Raw genomic sequence first — 22,575 nt, forward strand, 5'->3', positions numbered from 1 at the left:
TTCTGTTATTCTTGCATAACAGGAGCATATTGTTATCTGCATGATTAAGGCTGGTTGCCACATTCAGGATACGACTGGTAGAAGGGAAATGGAACATAAGAAAATATGTGCTCTTCAAAGATGAAGTCCTGAAGTGGGATTTGCGTTACTTAATACTCACGTTCCCTCAAGGAGCATCTATTCTCATGGCCATCAGACTGCAGTGGAGACTGGGAAATGTAGCCTAGTAAGGAAAGAAGGATAGATTTTGGTGGACAACTAAGTGACTCTGACACAGTTTTGTTGTATTTTGTTTAATTATATTTTAAAAACATTTGACACACTGATCTCATATTAAAAGAATAACGTCTTTAAAGGTGTCACAGGTATTTGTCAAGTGGGCACATCTCTGGTTAGTGGCATATTCAGAATGAAGATTGTATTTTCTGGTTCCATGCCAAAGCTCTTTCTAATTAGTGCAACACTTACTTTTTGTGAAGAGTTAATGAAGCTTGAACTTTTTTTCCCCCTGAAGATAAGTTTTATTGGCAATATGTCTGTCTAGTAGATGTCGAAGAGAGACTTATTTCTGTAAACTATACAGTATGGAATTAATTTGAGAAAATAGTTGTCTAGCCAGTTGGTAGAAACAGCCTGCAGAACGTAGACCATATTGCTGGTGTAATTATTTTAGATGCTAACAAAGGAACATTTTGATAACTCTCTAGAGAACCAGATTTTAATTGTTAATCTTAGGACATCACCCGCTGAATTCCACATCCAGTGAATGGGCTTATATTAACATTCTTCTTAAAGGCTTCAGATAATTACATGTGACCCATGAATGAACATATAGTAAAGTAGTGACCCCTTATTTAGTCAGATAATTTGCATGGGTAATTTGGATACCTGAGGTTTTCAAATACTGTTTCTTTCCCAATAGGCATATACAATTGCTTTCTTTTTGCTTACATTAGTCAGATAAATATAAAAATCTGTTTTGATTTGCCATTAGAGTTAGAGCTAAAAAAGTGAAATTCATGATGGTGGAGGAAACTCCTGGTTATTTTATCCAACTTTTCTCTATCTCAGGATATGGAAAAACAAAAATATATATATTATATATCTAAAACTTACACCCCCTTTAAATATGTTTCCATAAACTTGTATCATTTTCCTGAAGATACATATTGTACATGGCTCTTGTAAAATATTTCTCTGGACCTCTATACATCTTTTATAATGCTACAGGACAATGTCTTCAAATATCCATAAAGGATTATAGATTTTTATCATGCTTGATTGCAGAAGGTAATTACTGCCCCAGAACTGACCGTCTGCATCTAACTAACTCTGATCTTTTCTCTATAGCTTTAAAGTTGAAGGGGAATATCGGCGGTATGCAGGGCAGGCTGCTGGGCAATGTGTGCCATTAGCTCACCCCTGCTAGGGATGTGTGCCATTCATTATGTGTGGGCATGACTATGCCCCATAGAGAACATGAGCAGCAAAGTAGTCTTCCCAAACGAATCTCACTCTTACCAAATAAATCTATAGAACTGTTATGTTCATGGGAAGATTTCCTATTTTAAGTTTACTGACTTAGGAGCTGAAATGAGGGTGAGGAGTTATTATTTAAAATAACAAAAAAGTTTAAATGTATATCTTCTGATTAGCTTCCAGGATGAAATACTGACACCATGGGAAGTTACTAATTGAATTTTAATTAAAAAAAACCCTTGTGATATTGGTGAATGAGACTTAATAATTAGTATCATGGCTAAGTAAGCATGGTCGATGACGTATTTCATCTGGATCTTCATGTCAGCAAGAGGTATCTTTTTTTTTTTAACTATGATGATCCTAAAAAACAATAAAAGTGGACTTAGAACCCAAATATTCAAAGTTGTAGTTTTAGGCAAAAATTATCTTTAAATATAAATACCTTGTTCTGGAGGGAAACCTGGAAAAAGTTCTCTACCAATAAGCAAACAGTCCTTCATTAGTTACCTATTCTGTGCCAAGTTACTAAACAGCACAGGAATAAAAAATCATTTGGAGAAATATGAATTATTGAGGGCTGATCTGAGTTGGTTTACTTTCCACTTGTAACATAGATATAAGCTTCATCACACACAGAAATATTAAAATAGTTAAACTTGCAAAAGAAATCTGTGAAAGACTATAAAATCAACTTGTCTCGGTTGAGGCAATTAAAGCCTTTAAAATTATAACTGTATATCAAGTGGTACAGAGAGTGCCAATGGTTTAAAATAATTCTTTGGAAATGAACATGTTTCATAAAAGTCATTTAAAAATATATTTTACTTCTGAAATGATCCTTAAAGATTTGGTATCAGACACAATGAAAAGACTCCAAACCTGTATTCAACCGTCTATTCTCCACTTCCAACTAAGCATCACAAAGATGTGCTGAGTTAAACACGCTCAAGACTGAACCATGGTTTTCTCCAGCTCATGGTTCTCTTTCAGTGTTTCCTATCACAGGAAACGGCTGATTTTACATCTATGATGAAAGGTATGAGGAGACTGACTCAAACTAGAAATGCAGATGAGGAAAAGATGCTATGTGTGGGCAATGTGCATGCATCTTATCATGTTGAAAGGAGTTGGGACAGGCAGACTGAAATACTCTCTGGATACTTGGAGTTAAGAATCTGGAGGCGTCATCTACATAGAGGTGATAGATGAAGTCAAAGGAGATGGCTGAGCAGTTGAGAGGAAGGGGAAGATAAAAGGGACAAGAGTATGAGAAGTATATTGTGTATCACCAAATCAAAGGAAGTTTAATGAGGAAAGGGCAGCATCAAGAATCTCAGGGCTTCCCTGATGGCTCAGTGGTAAAGAGTCTGCCTGCCAACGCAGGAGACACAGGTTCAATCCCTGATCCAGGAAGACCCCACATGCTGGGGGGCAACTAAGCCCATACGCCACAACTACAGCCTGCGCTGCAGAGCCCGGGAGCCACAACTCCTGAGCCCACGTGCCCAGCTTCTGAAGCCTGTGCACTCTAGAGCCTGTGCTCAGAAACAAGAGAAGCCACCAGTGAGAAGCCTGTGCATGGCAACTAGAGAGTAGGCTCTGCTCACAGCAACTAGAGAAAAGCCCATGCAACAACGGAGACCCAGCACAGCTAAAAATAAATAAATAAAATTATTGGGGAAAAAATTCTCAGTGGATGAGAAATGAGATAAAGCCACTAAAGTTAATGACCTTCGAGAGTTTCTTCTCATGGACAGAGAAGCCTGGGAGGAAACAGACCACGGGGTCGCAAAAGAGTTGAACACGACTTAGCGACTAAACAACAACAAACTACAATATGAAAAACAGGTAAGCAATGAGGATTTATTGTATAGGATAGGGAATTATAGTCAATATTGTGTAATAATCTGTAATGGAATATAATCTGCAAAAAATATAACTGAATCACTACTCTGTATACCTGAAACTAATCCAATAGTGCAAATCAACTATACTTCAATTAAAGAAAAAACTCGATTCTAAAATTTTCTGACAGTCCTTCCTACTACATTTGGCTTTATCTGATGTTTAGAAGAAGTCTGTTCTTCAGGGAAGCTGATGGCATACTGGATAAATTCTCTAATTCAACTAGAAAGACTCAGCTCTCTTTCCTAAAGCTGACATATGAGCAAAGGGCAAATCAAAGAGGAAAAAAAAATGTTAACACCCTGAATTCATCACAGTATTTAAACAATTAGAATTTTACTTTATTTCAGAATAAGTTTACTGTTGAAAAAAAAGATATTTACTAAAGCCACAACATTATTCTTTTGGACAAAAACTTTTATAGCAAAACTGTGGTACACGAGCATTAGTAATCTGAGTACTATATGGTTATAGAAGATATTTAAAAAACAGAAATGATGTATTCCAAAGGCTGTAATAGGCACAATATATATGCTTGTACTGGGTCTGCAAGCATTATACTAGAATGCACTACAAGTGATCCAAGAAGTTGCAGGCTTTCAGCATCAGGTACTAAAAAGATAAAAAGGATTATCAGAGTTACTCTTCTATGGAAAAAGCATGTACTATCAATAACACAAAGCAGGAGCAGCGAGCCAAGCCAACAAACAATTCTTTAGATTTTAAAAGTTGTAATATAACTATGGCTTTTTAATTTTCATTTTTGAGACTAGTTAGCAAGTCTGGCAAGTGGAAAAGAAGAAAGTCTATAATAAAACGTTAAAGACACCACTTACAAGGCATCTGATATCTCACAGGTTCAAAACTGGAAAACAACCACTGAGCTTGTTCCTAGAGCAAAATTCTGAGGTATTAGAAAAACTCAAAACAAAAACACCCTGCTTCTTCCTATCAATGTTTTTGCATAAAAATCTTTATGCAGAGAAGTAAAAGTTTCCCAAGTGACATGGCAGAAAAATATTTAAGATGAATCATTAGAGTTTACTTTAGGTTTTTGGTAACTGTAAAGAATACAGGTCTTTTCAAGGACCAAGAAACTGGATATGTTAGTATGGAACTTTATGTTTTTAAAGCAAATATGTATTCAGGCTGGCAGTGTATTCATGCTGATAAAGGTGGTAAAAATAAGAAAACAGAAATCATACCTTTTTAGAGCATACTACTACTATATATATGGAAATTGCCTAAAAGGTAAAAATGTACATCTTAGATTCCCGAAGGTTTTATTTTCAACTAGCAATTAAACCTAAGTGTAAAAGTGAGCCATGCAGTACCTTCACCTCTCAGCTACTGTGAAAATGATATGAGGGGAACAGAATTCTCTTTTTTTCCCTTTAAATATGTAATGCTCACAAGTCATCATGTGGAACTCAAAATCACACACAAAGGCAAATCATGAAGAAATGTTAAATATTTCAAAAGCCCTCAGAGGTGTGCCAGAAACGATGCTGTTTCTACAGCACAGAATCGTTGGAGGCCAAAACTAAAGCAGTAGGTGCCACTGCAACGTCTAGGTCCTTAATGCTGCTGCTATTCGTGTTTCTTTTTTTCATGTTGGGGTGGGGATTCAGGTCAGGGGCTTTGGTGGTCTCTCAGAAACCATGATTTCTGTAGGTTCAGTGATTAGCTTGGCTCCATCCCAGGCTGTTTTGAACTGTTCAGGAACAGGAAATTCTCTCTGGAAAAAAGCAATAAGAGCAAGATTATTTAAACCAAGGCTTTGCAAACTGATGGATGGCTGATTAGTGTCATGCTCAGTCACTCAGGTGAGTCTGACTCTTTGCAACCCCATGGACTGTAGCCCGCCAGTCCATGGGACTGTTCTTCTGTCCATGGGATTTCCCAGCCCAGAATACTGGACTGGGTTGCCATTTCCTTCTCCAGGCAATCTTCCCGACCCAAGGATCAAACCTGCATCTCCTGCATTGGCAGGAGCCACCAGGGAAGCCCTGTTACATGGTGGACAAAGACATTTTAGAGATCCCAAACCTGCATGGTCATATGACAGCTCTGTGACTGCCTGCCAGCATCCTCATTAATGCCAGAACTTACTAAGAACCAGGTGTTCTGCGGAACACCAGGTATGAATGAACTCAAGTTAATCCCTACAAGAACACCGCTGCTGCTGCTGCTGCTGCTAAATCGCTTCAGTCGTGTCCGACTCTGTATGACCCCATAGACGGCAGCCCACCAGGTTCCCCCGTCCCTGGGATTCTCCAGGCAAGAACGCTGGAGTGAGCTGCCATTGCCTTCTCCGACAAGAACACTAAGAACTAGATATTATTGAAATGCCACCTACAGGAAACAGAGGCCTGAGAGGTCAAGCCTCTGAGCAGCCAGAATTCAAACCTTAGACATCCTCTCTTACCCATGACTCTGCACCAGACTCAAACACGCACAACCATCAACTGGGGACCTTGTTGAAAGGCAGACTCTGCCTCAGCAGATCAAGGACATAGGATGACAGTCTATGTTTTCAACAAGTCCCCAGGGGATGCTGAGGCTGCTCCCCAGTCACACTGATAAGGGCTTTGTCCCAGTGTTATATCTGTCTACTCTTTGATTACTTATAAAAATGTGCTGCAAGTTGTATATACATTTGTTATACATCCTGTTTTCCTACTCTTTCCATTGGGAAATACACGCACACATGCCACCCAGATACACTACACACCATATCCTCCTCCCTCCCTCACACACTCACACATACACAAAGAAAAATGCAGAATAGGGAATTCCCTGGTAGTCCAGTGGTTAGGGGGCTCCCCAGGTGGCGCTAAGTAGTAAAGAACCCGCCTGCCAATGCAGGAGACATAAGAGATGCAGGTTCGATCCCTAGGTAGGGAAGATCCCCTGGAGGAGGGCATGGCAACCCACTCCAGTATTCTTGCCTGGAGAATTCCATGGACAGAGGAGCCTGGTGGGCTACAGTCCATAGGCTCACAGGACATGACTGAAGCGAATTAGCATGCCAGTGGTTAGGATTCTGGGCTTCCATTGCAGGGGGTGCTGGTTCAACCCTTGGTCGGGGAACTAAGATCCCTCAAGCTTCGTGAGCCATAAAAACCACATGATTTTTTTTTAAAAGCATTAAAAATTGTAAACTAGACAAAATAAAATTAGCTTGGGGTCTCTCCTTTCTGTAGATAGTGAGTCCCCAGTCGTTACAGAAGAGAGCAGAAAAGGAAGGTGAGGAGCAGTCTCCTTGCTTCTGGTTTTGTGGCCTCTCTGGACTTCCTGTACAAACCACAGTTTGAAGGGCTGGTGCTCATCTGTTGGTGAGATGTGATGTTTCAGTGGAAAACACACATGGACACATAGCTTCCTTGAAGTAGGATCCAGCTGTTTCTTTTGTAAGAAGCTATTTATTTATTTACTTTAAAGGGAAAGCCCTTTCTGTCATGAATTCTCAAGTGAAATTTGGAATGGAGTCTTTTCTTTTTCTTTTTTGGCTGCTCTCCTTGGACATGAATTTGAGCAAACTCCGGGAGATAGTGAAGGACAGGGAAGCCTCGTGTGCTTGTAGTTCATGGGGTTGCAAAGAGTCAGACACGACTTAGTGACTCAACAACAATTCCTTGGTTTGTGGGATCTTAGTTCCCTGGCCAGGGATGGAAAGTGGACCCATAGCAGTGAAAGCACCGAGTCTTAACCACTGGACCACCAGGAATTCCCTGCAATGGAGTCTTACCATGAAGCAAAGAAGCTACAGTCTGAATAAGTGTGTGTGTGTGTCCAATACCCCTTCTGGGGCTCTTCACGAGTAAACCAGGCTTGGTGTTTGCTCTTAAGCACCAAGCCAGGCGGAGAATGCTCCAGAGTGAAGGCCCCTCTTTGATCGTAACTGTACTACAGCTGTTCCCGATCTTTCTTGGCAGTGCCGTGATAGCAATGGGATGACAGATCTTCTCTGGGAGACTGATTTCTTTCGGATGAGTCATCCCCACCCTCCACTGCCAGATTACCATGCCCACGGCAGGACCTCTCTATTGCTCCCTGCTACCTACAACGGCAAAACGCACTGAGGGCACAGACAATTCACCTATTGAGGGGAGACTACGTTCTCAGCATGAAAGCTTAGGTGTTGAGCTCTACTCATCCTTTAGGTCATTGGATCTCAATCTTGGCTCCACACTGGAATCACCAAGGAAGCTTTAACCAAGACAGATGTCGGGGTACCACATCCAGGGGTTCTAGTTTAATTAGCCTGGAGTTCTCGTGCAAACCCTCACAGTTATTCTTAGCAGATCCAGTTCCCCTGCAGCTGAACCTTCTGCTTCAGATCAGATCAGATCAGTCGCTCAGTCGTGTCTGACTCTTTGCGACCCCATGAATCGCAGCACGCCAGGCCTCCCTGTCCATCACCAACTCCCGGAGATCAGTCAGACTCACGTCCATCGGGTCAGTGATGCCACCCAGCCATCTCATCCTCTGTCATCCCCTTCTCCTCCTGCCCCAAATCCCTCCCAGCATCAGAGTCTTTTCTAATGAGTCAACTCTTTGCATGAGGTGGCCAAAGTACTGGAGTTTCAGCTTTAGCATCATTCCTTCCAAAGAAATCCCAGGGCTGATCTCCTTCAGAATGGACTGGTTGGATCTCCTTGCAGTCCAAGGGACTCTCAAGAGTCTTCTCCAACACCACAGTTCAAAAGCATCACTTCTTCAGTGCTCAGCCTTCTTCACAGTCCAACTCTCACATCCATACACGACCACAGGAAAAACCATAGCCTTGACTAGATGAACCTTTGTTGGCAAAGGAATGTCTCTGCTTTTGAATATGCTATCTAGGTTGGTCATAACTTTCCTTCCAAGGAGTAAGCGTCTCCCTAATTTTTGGCTTCCTTCTGAAGCTGCTCTGTATTGGCTTCAGCTCTTCAGTAGCTTCTTCAGGTGGAGAGCCCGAGACTAGATGCTTTATAGCTCAGGGTTAGGCAGTCTGAATACCTCATGTAGCATGGCCCAATGCTTGCAGTTTTGCTTTTCAGACTTAAATAGTGAATTCTGGGCAGCAGTGTGTGGTGTGCGCCGGAAAAGGGCTTACTGAAAACATGGCAGCAATCTCATTGTCTGCTTAAAGACATTAACCCAAGTGCTGACTGCTGTGCAGACCACCAGTGACTGACCCACAGGCTGATGGGACTGTGGGGGCTCCCCTTTCAAAGGTGTGCCTGGCTAAGTTACGTTTTATCCCATCCTTCCCTGGTTCACTGCTTCCTTGTACAGTTAGGACCAGAGGGAATGATCTCTGGATTTATTTCTCTTTCAAGAAGCAAAGACTAGTAGGAAGAAATATTAATAACTTGCCACCAAATGGCAAAAACCAGCAAGTCCACTACATTGTGTGACGCAAAAAGTGTATCTGTTTATACTTCCTTTTCAATGTGAGACTATGGGCTTGCACCTTTTAGAAACTGCTTTGGTGAGGAGAAGAGACAAAGAAAATACCTGGTAGCTTAGGTGAGTGTTTCTCAGAAGGCCACTGGATGGGCTGATGGCATCAGAATCATCTGGGATATATTAAACCATGGATTCCTGGACCCCATTCCAATCCTCCTGATTCTAACCTCTCGGTGCAAAGTTTGGGACCTGGTATTTTCATCATGTTTCCCAGCTGATTTTTTTTTTTTTTTTTAATTGTTGACTGTGCCACGTGGCAAGTGGAATCTTAGTTCCCTGACCAAGGATCGACCTGCCTTGGAAGCACTGCATCTTAACACTGCATCAACAGCCAGAGAAATCCTTAGCTGGTTCTCATGCTGGGTTTGAGAACCACTGTACAAATAGGTTCACTTATTATTACCTCCTTTCCCTCTGCTTGCCCCCAAAGCATTTCTCCTTCTTCCCTTTTGCCCCTACCATGTGTCAGTCCCTCAGTCGTGTCCGACTCTTTGTGACCCTGTGGACTGTAGCCCTCCAGGCTCCTCTGTCCATGGAATTCTCCAGGCAAGAATACTGGAGTGCACTGCCATTCCCTTCTCCAGGAGGTCTTCCCTACCAGGGACTGAACCCAGGTTTCCTGCATTGTAGGCAGATTCTTTATCCTCTGAGCCACCAGGAAGCCCACGCCCCCATCATACCAAAGGAAAATAACAAGTCCTAGTAAAATAAGCTCAGACACCTGGTCTACTATTTGATGATGATGATGATGTGTTAGTCACTCAGTCGTGTCTGACTCTTTGTGACCCCATGGATTGTGGCTTGCCAGGCTCCTCTGTCCATGGGATTCTCCAGGCAAGAATATGGGAGTGAGTTGCCATTTCCTTTTCCAGGGGATCTTCCCGACTCAGGGATTGAGCCCAGGTCTCCTGCACTGCAGGCAGATTCTTACCATCTGAGCCACCAGGGCCCTTACTATTTGATGAAAGCTAGCCCATTAAGGTGGAGAAGGCAATGGCACCCCACTCTGGTACTCTTGCCTGGAAAATCCCATGGATGGAGGAGCCTGGTGGGCTGCGATCCATGGGGTCGCTAAGAGTCGGACACGACTGAGCGACTTCACTTTCACTTTTCACTTTCATGCATTGGAGAAGGAAATGGCAACCCACTCCAGTGTTCTTGCCTGGAGATTCCCAGGGACGCGGGACCCTGGTAGGCTGCCGTCTATGGGGTCGCACAGAGTCGGACACGACTGAAGCGACTTAGCAGCAGCAGCAGCAGCAGCCCATTAAGGTAATTATTAGGAAACCACTTTGAGAACCACAAATCCAGGACTGGGCACAGTCAAGAAACTAACAGGGGAGCCCAATTGTGAAAGGCCATTCTCTTGAGTTCCTTTCTTAACTGCACATTTTTCTACACAGGAAGCTCAAAGGTTGGTAGGTGACTAATCAGTCTCTAAGAATGTTAATCATGAAAACTTCTTTACAGTCTTCTAAAAGGTACTTACATAATCACCATCCTGAGGGATAAGTATATTCATTTCAGATGACTTGGCACTCACAATCTCACAGTCTAACGCATCTTCACTGAGGTATATGTGGCAGCCTTCTGTCTTATTAATGGAAATTGTTGGCACTTTCCCCATTACCTGAAATAGAAAAAAAAATCTAGGGCCAAAGCAAATAAATAGAAATTCCAATATCCCCAAATAAGTACAGTCCACAGGCCTAAGCAAGCGTTAGGAATAGCTCAGTCAGGGCTGGGGAGGTTGGTTGACGACAGTGTCTCCAAGGTGAATTAATAGGTGTCATTTGGGGACAGAATGAATGGACTACACCAGGGGATTCTCAAACCTCAGGGTCTCTTTCCTGACACAAACAAAGGGACTAATTTGAAAACAGCAGCTAAATGTTCAGAAGATGCTTCACAACCCTATTAGTGGAAATGAAGCATATATTTGATTTCATGATAAAAGAAACAAGATGCTTTTGCTTTTATGTGCTTAAAATTTTAGTTTTGACACATCTCTAGGAAACTTGGATGAAAACACGCATGAATACTGTCCTTTAAGAGTAAATTATTATGTAAATGAGTAGATTTTTTCCCTCAATCTAAGTAAGAATAAGTAAAAATCACTACAATTCTTCTCACATAAGTCCTTTGCTAGATAAAAATCACACTGGCTGAATGCGGAGCTTAAATGAGATAAAGAGTGTCTAGGTATTTTGAAATGTATTCATTTCAGGAGCCCAAACTGGAGACTTGGTTCAGGCCACTCATTGTATGGGTAAATAGTACCATACACAAGAGGAGGTGGTTCTTTGTATTATTACAAATATCAAGTGCTATAAAAATTCTGATCAGTTTAAAATTTCTTTTTTACAGTCCTGTTTTCAGACATAGCTGCCCCCCACCTTGCCCCCCCACCCCCAAATCTCTACAGGGACAGACTGTTCCCCCAACGACCATATTACAACTCTATAATTTTCCTTCTTGTAATGGTAACTGAAGCGATAAAAACATCTCCTCTTTCACTCTGAAGAAAAGACTGGGTTGCAAATTAAAGAGCAAGGCTTGTGATGGTGCAGGTGATGTAAAGAACTCCTTGGGGGAGCCCAGCCAGGCCACCACACTGCTCTGTTTTCTCCTCTCCCCGTAGAAACTGGACACTGAGTTGGAACTGAGCCACAGCGAGGGAAAAAAAAAGGCAGAGGTAGTTTAAGGTCAGCTAAGCAACAAAGCTTTGCCATAAATAAAATAAAATAATACCTATATCTATATATCAAGAATGTGTCAGCAGTAATGTTTTGACAATTTCTAGATTTATTTTATAATGATGGAGAGCATTTCCATACTGCCCAGAACTGTATGAATACCTGGCAAGCAAAGGGAATGCAAGTAATTTGTCAGGGTGTCTTAGGCAATTCATTTATGAGACAGAGCGGGGTCTCATGAGGATAGCACAGTATGCAAAGGCGTTTTAGTTTTGTTTATTTATCACTGTATTACCTTACAAATGCTAGAACATCTATGAAAAATCTGAAAAACAGTACAATTTTAAAAAATAGTCCTGATAGGATAAGAACTGTCATTTCCACAGCATCTTAGTCAGTATTTCCTTAGAGCAAATTACATACAATATATGCCTTTTATCCCTTGTAGTCTGTAAACATTTTGAGAACAGAGATTGTTTCTTATCAGGAGAACTGGACTAACAAGTAGCTTCTCTGTTGAGTGACAGGTGATATGTGACCTTGCCCAGGCCAATGCTGTAGCATGTAATGCATGTATCTGTATTAACTTTCTTCAATTTATTTTTCTATAAAAGTTTTCAAAATTTCCACATAATATCTTAAGTCTCTTCTCTCTCCCACAATTTGTACTATTTTTTGAATAACTGAACTAAATCACACGAATCCATGTCCTTTTCTTCCTTTCAATCTTTTAAAATTAATTAATGTGGCTGTGCTGGGTCTTAGTTGTGGCATTCAGGATCTTTTTATAAAAAGTTATTTATTTATTTATTTTACTGTGCCGGGTCTTCGTTGCTGTTCGCAAGCGTTCTCTAGTTGCGGCGAGTGGGGGCTACTCTCTCGCTGTGGTGCTCAGGCTTCTCGCTGTGGTGGCTTCCCGTGCTGCAGAGCACGGGCTCTAGGCAGCGTGAGCTTCAGCAGTTGCAGCACACGGGCTCAGTAGTCGTGGGTCCTGGTCTCTAGAGCATAGGTTCATCAAAAGTTCTGGCACATGGACTCAGCTGCGCCTCTGCATGTTGTATCTTTCCAGATCAGGGATCGAACCCATGTCTCCTGCATTAGCAGGCAGATTCCTCACCACTGAGCCACCATGGAAGCCTGGGCATTCAGGATCTTTAATTGCATCATGTGAATTCTTGGTTGCAGCATGTGGGATCTAGTTTCCTGATGAGGGTTTGAACCTGGGCCTCCTGAATTTGGAGCATGGAGTCTTAGCCACTGGACCACCAGGGAAATCCCCTTGAAATCTTTTAAATAGCATTATCGAAGTAAAATGTGCAAACATAAAATTCACCTACTTTAAGTGTACAGTTTAATGGTACTCAGTAAATTCGTGTAACCGTCACTTCAATTCAGTTTTAGAATATTTCCATCATCCCCCAAATATCCCCATTGCCCATTTATAGTCAATTTGTCCTCATCGCCAGGCAGCCTGCACTAATCTGCTTTCCGTCTTCATTGTGTCCAGGCCCTTTTAAAATAGTTTATTAAATGTTTTAAATAGGTAATGAAATTCACTTGGTTTGAACATCCAGAAGTTTGAGAAGTGTTCAGTAAAATGTCTCTCTCTTGTTCCTGAGCCAGGCTGCCAAGTTTCTATCCCTCTTGGACAGATAACCATGATTCATCCTTCCAGATTATTTTAAGGCTCATAGCTTCGAAAAAACTAGGATATATTTCAAACATGGGAGCACACAAAGAATAATAAAACAAATATGCATATACATATATATATGTCTGTTAACCAGCTTTATCAGAATTTAACTTTTTGGCTTATTTGCCTTATTTTTAGAGCTATAATCTTATACTATAGTAGAAAGGCCCTCTATACCATCCACCATCTCCCTGTGCTCCCTTCTTCCCTCCACAGACTTAACTACTCTTCTGAATTTTGTGTTTACAGTTCACAGCAGGCTTGGCTCCTGAGGTGAACTCGAGCCTACATGAGTACATTTCACATGTGCATACTGTTTTGCATGTCTTTGATCTTTATATAAAGGGACACATTATACAATGCCTGTTGTTCTGTAATTTGCCTTTATCACTCAAGGTTGCTTTTGAGATTTCCCTGTTTTTAAACATGTAAGTGTATTCAATTATTTTAACTATTATACAGTATTCTATTAGGTGGATTTATTTGTTCATTTACCAGCTGTTGGACATTTAAATTGTTCTGGGTTTTATTGCCATTATGAATAATACTGCAATAAACAGTTTTACACGTCTCATCAACATATGTATTGGAGCTTCTTAGGTGCACACGCCCAAGAGTGAAATTGCTCAGTTACAGGCTATGACTGTCTTTGACGTTATTAGATGGTGCCGATTTCTCTGCACGGTGAGTGTAATAACTTTGCTCTTTCAACACTGATGTATCAGGATTCTCGTAACAACTTTCATACCAGGAGACTTTTTAATATATAGGCAGTCCTCAAATTGCACAGTTCCGACATGCATGAGTTTCAGCTCACAATCCCTTTGCAAAGTAAGCACAGCCTGAATTCAAAACTGATGAGTATAAGAGGACATACCCAATTAATCTGCATTTCTTCTTCTATTAGGCAGGTTATGCATATTTTCATGTATTTATCAAACACTTCAGTTTTTCCTCCTCTGAATTGCCTTAATATTCTTTGTCCATTTTTCTATTGGGTGGTTAGTCTTCTTCTATTTGATTTGTGTTAACTTTATAAATTCTGGTTATAAATCCTTTTGGATAATCTGCATTGCAAGTATCTTTCTTCAATCCATGCCTTGTCTTTTAGCTTTGCATCTGATGTCTTCTGTTGAACACATATATTTTAATGAGGTTAAATTTATTTGTCCTTTTCTTCTATATTTTATTCTCAAAGTTTAAAAGTATTTCTTTTCACAATTAGGACTTCACTTTTCATGTACGGTATAAGGTAGAGATTAAATATTTTTTCTCTGCATGGAGGGTCCTAAAATATATCTCCATGTATGTGCCAACTATGGAATGTACTACTTCAGTTAAGAGAGGCAGTGGTGAAAAGCTTAGTAAAGCCAAAGAGAACCATCTAAAAAACTGGAAGCCAAGTCTAACAAACATTATCAGGAAACATCAGATAATAAGGGGTGATTAACAATATGAAAAGAGTATAATCAAAGACGGTAGTTACAGTTGGCCAAAGTAACAAGTCATTTAGCTTTGGGCATATTATAAAATCCCATTTGGCTAAATTAAAATTGCTTAAACAGTGCAGATGTTCTTCTCTTTTGCAAATTCAATTCCAATCCTACTTTCCAGGTTGTTTTGCTGATAATCTCATTGACTCTTCAGAAAAACTTTATCCAGAATCACTTTTTTTCCTGAGGGAAAAACATCCTCTTTGGCAGGGTACCACCAGGCTCCGCCGTCCCTGGGATTCTCCAGGCAAGAACACCGGAATGGGTTGCCATTTTCCTCTCCAATGCATGAAAGTGAAAAGTGAATCTCTTACCATTTTGGTTCATTCATTAGTTGATTCATTCCAATCACTCACTCGATCAAACATTTACTGAACACCTACTGTGTGCTGGTATTATGCAAATTTATGGAACTGTAAAGATTAATTAGCTATTCCTGAAATAGAAGTGGAAAACTTGTAATTGCTGTGCAAAACAGGGTGGGTTATAAGAGGGTGAAAAGGGGGAATTAACACTGTCCAAGAAGTAAGAGAGGGCTTCAGAGAAGAGGTGAAGACAGAGCTGTGTCTAGAGAAAAGACAGTAAGAGTTTTCTAGTTGGACATGGAGGGCCCCTTGTAAACAGAAGGGATGGTCTGGTGGTGGCTGGGCAAGGTTGAAAGGACCACTTACCTGCATTTGAATGTCCTTGGAGTTGATCACTTCCACAATGCCCACCACATTGTCAAACACCAGGCCAAACTTCTTACAGTTGTCTAGGAAAACAAAACAAAACAAAATCCTAAATACAGACAGCATATTTATAAAAGCAATTTATCATAATGAGTACAGATCCATAGTTCTGCCCTACCAATTATAATGGAATTTATTTTCCCTTTTATCTGCAGAGTAGACTTGCCGCACTTGAAAATGTAAGCCACCTGTCTCAGTGCAGTCTCTGAAATCACAAGGTCATTCCTGTCCTCTTGGTATTCCTAAAATTAAAACACAGGCAAATATTAAATATAAGGACAGACAGAAAATGAAGTCCACTGCATACTGAAGTTACTGTGGGGCATTCACCAATTAGAGCTTCTCAGTATGTTCTTTCTTCAGCAACCTTTTTCTTACAGACTAAACCACAGGACTTCCTTTGTCTCTGTGATGTTGGGAATGGTTACTTGGAAGGCGGGGGGCGGGGGGGGGGGGAGGGAGGGTAGGGGTCAGGGTCCACTTGTGAACAGTCAGGCGTCAGGCACTAACTAGTGGGTAGGGGCTGGGCCAGGGATGTGAGAGCTTTTGGTTAAGTCCGGATGCTGAGTCTGGAGTTGATACTGTAGCAATATCTGCAAATAGGAGTTGGGTACATAGACTAGCAATGGTCCAAGTCCCAGTGTATTTTCAGAGCACAACAACCTTTCTGGGGACTTTGTTCCTCCACCTTTAGGGAAGCCCCCTGGATTGGCAGGGTTTCCCTGATGGCTCACATGGTAAAGAATCCACTTGCAATAATATAGAAGACCTGGGTTCAATCTCTGGGATGGGAAGATCTTCTGGAGAAGGGAATGGCTACCCACTCTAGCATTCTTGCCTGGAGAATTCCTTCCATGGGCTACAGTCCATGGGGCTGCAAAGAGTCCGACATGACTGAGTAACTAACATTTTCATACTGGATTGACAGGGGGTACCAGCTTCCATCCACATACAAAGTGTCCTGCCCTGCTCAGACAATGGTGAAAATGATGGGTGACTCAGTAGGTTATATCAGCACCTTGGTCAGTGGAACAGAATGAAACATCCTACAGTAGATCCTACAATAGATGGGGCACAGATTAAAATTCACTGACAGAGGAGTCAGATTCATAGAGACAGAAAGTAGAAAGGTGGTTGCCAGGGGCTGAAGAGAGGGGGAATGGAGAATTACTGTTGAAGGCATACAGAGCTTCAGTTCTGACAGATGAAAAGAGTTCTGTGGATGGATGGTGGTGATGGCTGCACAGCAGTCCGATGGTACTTAATGCCACTGAATGCACACGTCAAGGCTAAGATGGTAAATTTTCTGTCATGTGCACTTTACCAGAGTTTAAAGAATAATTTTGAGGAAGTTGAAGAAAAAATACATGAGAAGAATGAAAACCAAAAAACACTTATGGAAGCATTCAGAAAGGCCTTGGTTTCTAGAAAGTGACTTGTGTCTCTGTCTTTTCACTTAGAAATCCTTAGTGCTACTGCTAAGTCACTTCAGTCATGTACGACTCTCTGACCCCATGGACTGTAGCCTGCCAGGCTCCTCTGTTCATGGGATTTTCCAGGCAAGGATACGGGAGTGAGTTACCATGCCTTCCTCCAAGGGATCTTTCCGACTCAGGGGTCAAACCCGTGTCTCTTACACTGCCTGCACTGGCAAACATGTTCTTTATTACTAGCACCACCTGGGAAGCCTTAGAAATCCTTAAGGCCTTGGCAAACAGTTTAGCCATTGCTCCTTTCATTGGAGTATATCAGGAATACAGTTAAAGGGCTTCACTCACCACTCTCCATTTCTTCCCTTCCAGCTCTAACACAGGAGCGTGTTTCTTAGAAGGATGAGACTGGGGAGACTTGGGGCCTGGAGTGTGGCTTTTCGTAGGAGATGGAGATTGTCCTCCATGAGCCCGTAGGTTGGGATTCTTGTATGTCTTCTGGTCATCTGTAACATGCCGGAGTCCTGGGAAGGTAACACAGAGACACATTTCTTTACATCATATGCAAAGGGAAACGTCCCTACTTTTTGGATGAACATGATGTAAACGGCCTAAGAATTTTTAGTAATGTTATTTTAGCAGTTGAGTGTTTTCTCAAGGTTAGTATGCAGAGCCTGAGACCTGCATATGTTTAGAGTTGATATAAGCACTGTTAAGTAGTTTTTAATTGGAGGAACTTCTTTTTGGAGATAAGATGATAGATAAAATTATGCAAAAAAGCTACCTCACCAGAAAGAATTCGATGATTTACTTCTGTTGTGGCCAAATCATTACCTAGATATAGTCTAAAAAGTTAGGGCATTTCAGCAAACATAGGTCAGAATCGATTTAACGGTTATAAGTTCATTCTCTTCCTTTACAGATGAGGGGACAATGCAGCCAGCTGGAGCCAGAAAAACTGTTCAATTTTTTGGTCCTTGGCTCCCAGCCCAGCGCATAAGAACACTTATACCATAATTCCTATTGCCCATACAAAACAAAAATATATTTGCATAAGGTTTTTGGAAACATGACTTTATTCAGTTCAGTTCAGTTGCTCAGTCGGGTCTGATTCTTTGCAACCCCACGAACCACAGCACGCCAGGCCTCCCTGTCCATTACCAACTCCTGTAGTTTATCCAAACTCATGTCCACTGAGTCGGTGATGCCATCCAACCATCTTATCCTCTGTTGTCCCCTTCTCCTCCTGCCCTCAATCTTTCCCAGCACCAGGGTCTTTTCAAATGACTCAGCTCTTTGCATCAGGTGGCCAAAGTATTGGAGTTTCAGCTTCAACATCAGTCCTTCCAGTGAATACCCAGGACTGATCTTTAGGATGAACTGGTTGCATCTCCTTGCAGTCCAAGGGACTCTCAAGAGTCTTCTCCAACACCACAGTTCAAAAGCATCAATTCTTCGGCGTTCAGCTTTCTTTATAGTCCACCTCTCACATCCATACATGACTACTGGAAAAACCATAGCTTTGACCAGACGGACCTTTGTTGACAAAGTAATGTCTCTGCTTTTTAATATGCTGTCTAGGTTGGTCATAACTTTCCTTCCAAGGAGTAAGCGTCTTTTAATTTCATGGCTGCAATCACCATCTGCAGTGATTTTGGAGCCAAAAAAAAAAAAAAGTCTGTCACCATTTCCACTGTTTCCCTATCTATTTCTCATGAAGTGATGGGACCAGATGCCATGATCTTAGTTTTCTGAATGTTGAGCTTTAAGCCAACTTTTTCACTCTCCTCTTTTACTTTCATCAAGAGGCTCTTTAGTTCTTCTTCACTTTCTGGCATAAGGGTGGTGTCATCTGCATATGTGAGGTTATTGATATTTCTCCTGGCAATCTTGATTCCAGCTTGTGCTTCTTCCAGCCCAGCATTTCTCTTGATGTTCTCTGCATATAAGTTAAATAAGCAGGGTGACAATATACTGCCTTGACATACTCCTTTTCCTATTTGGAACCAGTCTGTTGTTCCCATGTCCAGTTCTAACCTTGCTTCCTGACCTGCATACAGGTTTCTCAAGAGGCAGGTCAGGTGGTCTGGTATTCCCATCTCTTTCAGAATTTTCCACTGTTTATTGTGATCCATCAGTCAAAGGCTTTGGCATAGTCAATAATGACTTTATTAAGTGTATGATTAAAAAAAAGTAACCATTCACTATGAAGACAAAGGTAGTTCAATGATATAATTCTTTGACAAGCCCATACACTGCTTGAGGACAGAGGTTCTAAATACTTGATCTTGATGCCTTGGTTGGAGCTGGTGTTGGAGTGTCAGGGGCTGAAGTAGTGATACAGTGCATTGGTCAACTTGAAACTAGAATCCCTTGAGTTCTTTTTGATCCACCCAGAAGCCCACTGAGCCCATGATCTCATAGTTCCCTGTATACTGGAGACTGAAATGGAATGATGTATCCATCACCGTGGGCTCCAGGGGATCTGTGTGCCTGGAGCCAGAGGGAGACAGCCTCAAGGCCTGGTTTTCTCACCTTTTGTAATTGCCTCCCCTTGGTTAAGTTGTGCAAATAAAGCTGAGCGTGAAGGAGAGGACGGTTCTTTTATGCCCTCACTCTCAAAAAGCAGAGGTGGCCCTGGAGGAGGCGGGGGAGGCGGGGGTGGAGGAAGGCCAGGCCCAAGGGAGAGGACAGACAATGCTGACGCAGTTGATGCAACCGGACCCTGCGGGAGAGAGAAGATGGAAAGCACGTTACTGAAATGATGCCCTTGCTGAGAACTGAGATTCTGCCAGCATCACTGAGAACCTGTTGTCAGTGAGAGATTGGGGTTTGAGATTCACAGAGGGCACCTAGGAATACACCTGTGCATCATGGATCTGTTTCCAAAGACCTGGGACCGAGTGGGGGTTTGTCTTGGGAACACAGAGCATGACGTAGAAACTGCATGTGCAGGAGCTTGCCCGCTCAGTTCAGTTGCTCGGTCGTGTCCCACTCTGTGACCCCTTGGCCTACAGCACGCCAGGGTTCCCTGTCCATCACCAACTTCTGGAGCTTGCTCAAACTCATGTCCATTCAGTCGGTGATGCCATCCAACCATCTCATCCTCTCCTCCTGCCTTCAATCTTTCCCAGCATCAGGAAAACAAAGCCATAGGTTCATGTCCAAAGCTCGGGATATGAATGAAACTGGGCTTTGGCCAATTGATAATCACAAGAAAAGAGTGGCGCAACTGATAAGAGGATTCTTTGGGGACACGGAATAGCAACCATCCAATGAGAGGGAGGGAGGTGAAAAAGTTTCAGTGGTTAGCCTTCTGAGCAGCTAAGAAAAGAAATACTGAAACATTCTCCAGGACTTGTTTTTCAAGTATGTAAGCCTCAAACTGAACCCCAAGTGAGGATCATATGTGACCGGCATGTCTGTCAAACACGCAGGTGATCAGGGCCCGGGATCCTTCTGATGATTTGGTTCGTCTAATGCTAACTGTTTGTAAACCAGAGAAAACTGTATTTTTGCCTGATCAAGGCTCATGCTTTCTCTCTTCTCTGCTATGCAAAGTTCAATCTTTGTTTTCAATATGAAGTTCTAACAAATTCAGATGTCACTAAAAGGTGATTGATAGAAAATAGAGGGATTTGTCTCAATGTTTTGAGAGGACCCCATAGACAAAGTTGTCACAGAGTTTAAAACTAGTAGGATAGAAACACACATACACTATAACCTGGTGTTATACACCGTTTTATTTTTAAACCCGGAGAAAAGCTGTATGCCTATGATAAAGAATGGTAAGTTAGTTCAATTAAAAGATCAGAAACTTTGAAAATTGAGAGTGATGAAAATGCGATTGAGGCTTATATTAATATGTTTTCAATACCAAACACAATGTGTAAAACATCAACATTACTGCTAAGTATTAACAAAGACAGCAGACACTTATTTTCATAAACATGGAAGTATTACAAAGTGTCAATATCAGGAACTTTTTACCTGTGGTACTTTTCAGTTGAAAAATCTACACTCTTTTCAAAGTACTTATATAATCCCTATTAAGTGAGAATTATCCTGAAAATATTATCCTGAAAATCCTTCTCTTATTGAGAATGAATATCTTTAAAACTGAGTAGGCTGGGAGTTCTCATCTCTTGACATTGTAATTTGTAATTTTTTTGTTTGTTTGTTTATCAGGAAGAACTCCTGATAAACGTCTGACTCCATTGGGATTCTTGGGTCAAGTAGAAAATAACTGCACAGTTCATGAGACAGACCAATTTTTTTTCAGTATCTTAAACATTCCCTATTTTGTTACTGGGGTGAAATGTGAGAATTTGCTGGGAATCATAAACAGCATAAAATACAAGATTTGCACATCTAACACTATTCCAGTCCTCGGTTCCAGACACTCAGAGCCACAACATATTACTCTTACTCATAAGCATATCATAACTCAGTCAGTGAAGGGCCAGGCCCCTCCCCCACATCTGAAACCCTGCAGCTTTAAAGATCTCCTGTTTTGTGGAAAGGGGAGACGGGCTTCTAAATCTTAGAACGACTTAGATGGTTCCCTCGCTCTCAGAATTCACAGCCTCTCTCCAAGAGCCATTAAAGGACACTGAAACCAATTAAGCCACATATTCAACTTCTTGGAACTATGATACATTCGGATGGCTGACCCGGGAACACCAAACAAAGGATTTACTGCAACAAATGTTGACTATAAAAGCCAAAAAAATAAGAGAACTCAGGACCAGTTGAAACTCTGCCTTTGGTTTATCCTTTGTATGTTCTGGCTCGTTTCTGGCTCCAATAAGGGTGTAGCCCAGGCTCTATAGTTTCCAGGGTGACGTGACAAGCAGCACTCAGGGGCTTTCCATGCACAGTGTCCTCGAAGGCAAATCAGGCATTCCCTTAGCAGGCTTGCCCTAGGCTGCGCCACACAATGAACTGATCTTTGCCACCTGCTCTTCTGCAGACATGTGGGACCAGAGCTCTCTGTGCTCTCCTTTGCCTGGCATGAGTGGCAGCTGCATTGACTGGAGTCACAGCCTGACACTGTCTTCAGGTGTTTCCTTAAGACAGGGGAGATGGTCAGGGAAGGGAAGGGAGCCAAGAATTCTGGAAAATCTCACACTTGCCAGGCACTGGTTGTTCCCACTCATTTAACAGATACTTAGTGCTCAGTGGGCTTCCCTGGTGGCTCAGAGGTTAAAGCGTCTGCCTGGAATGCGGGAGACCTGGGTTCGATCCCTGGGTCAGGAAGATCCCCTGGAGAAGGAAATGGCAACCCACTCCAGTACTCTTGCCTGGAGAATTCCATGGAGGGAGGAGTCTGGCAGGCTACAGTCCACGGGGTTGCAAAGAGTTGGACACGACTGAGCGACTTCACTTCACTCACTTTAATGCTCAGTTTAGGACAGGCTCAATGCCAAGGGTCCCCAAATTTATCTGAACTTTAGAATCATCTGGGGATCTGTTAGAAATTCCCAAGCAGGAACACTCTGGGGAGGTGGAACATGGGCCTCTGTACTTTCTGAAGCTCCCTGGGTGATTCCAGCGTGTGGACAAGTTTGGGAAGAAACACTCTATGCTTTGTGCTGAGATTAATCTTAGTCATCACAATATTAGTAAGATTGAAATTCCCCCTCTAACAGAAAATAAAGCAGGAAGTTAGAAAGGCTGACCAAATAT

At 41.9% G+C, this 22,575-nt stretch overlaps 1 protein-coding gene across 2 annotated transcripts in view; it reads right to left on the minus strand.

The window, feature by feature from the left end:
• Positions 1–277: 277 nt before the first annotated feature.
• The window catches only part of CAP2 (cyclase associated actin cytoskeleton regulatory protein 2), a 143,632-nt gene continuing 121,334 nt past the window's right edge, over positions 278–22,575 (minus strand). For both annotated transcript variants that reach the window (XM_086370169.1, XM_086370168.1), the window contains exons 8-13: positions 19,423–19,612; positions 17,236–17,411; positions 15,576–15,699; positions 15,398–15,480; positions 10,334–10,474; positions 278–5,125 (exon numbers count right to left, since the gene is read on the minus strand). In XM_086370169.1, the coding sequence (XP_086226295.1) occupies positions 5,015–5,125; positions 10,334–10,474; positions 15,398–15,480; positions 15,576–15,699; positions 17,236–17,411; positions 19,423–19,612 (825 nt within the window). In that variant the 3' untranslated portion in view covers positions 278–5,014. The remainder of the gene's footprint in view (positions 5,126–10,333; positions 10,475–15,397; positions 15,481–15,575; positions 15,700–17,235; positions 17,412–19,422; positions 19,613–22,575) is intronic.

This window comes from Bos grunniens, chromosome 23, assembly GCF_055505025.1.
Source record: "Bos grunniens cultivar Pamir isolate PY7600 chromosome 23, Bosgru_T2T1.0, whole genome shotgun sequence".
Classification (NCBI taxonomy): Eukaryota; Metazoa; Chordata; class Mammalia; order Artiodactyla; family Bovidae; genus Bos; species Bos grunniens.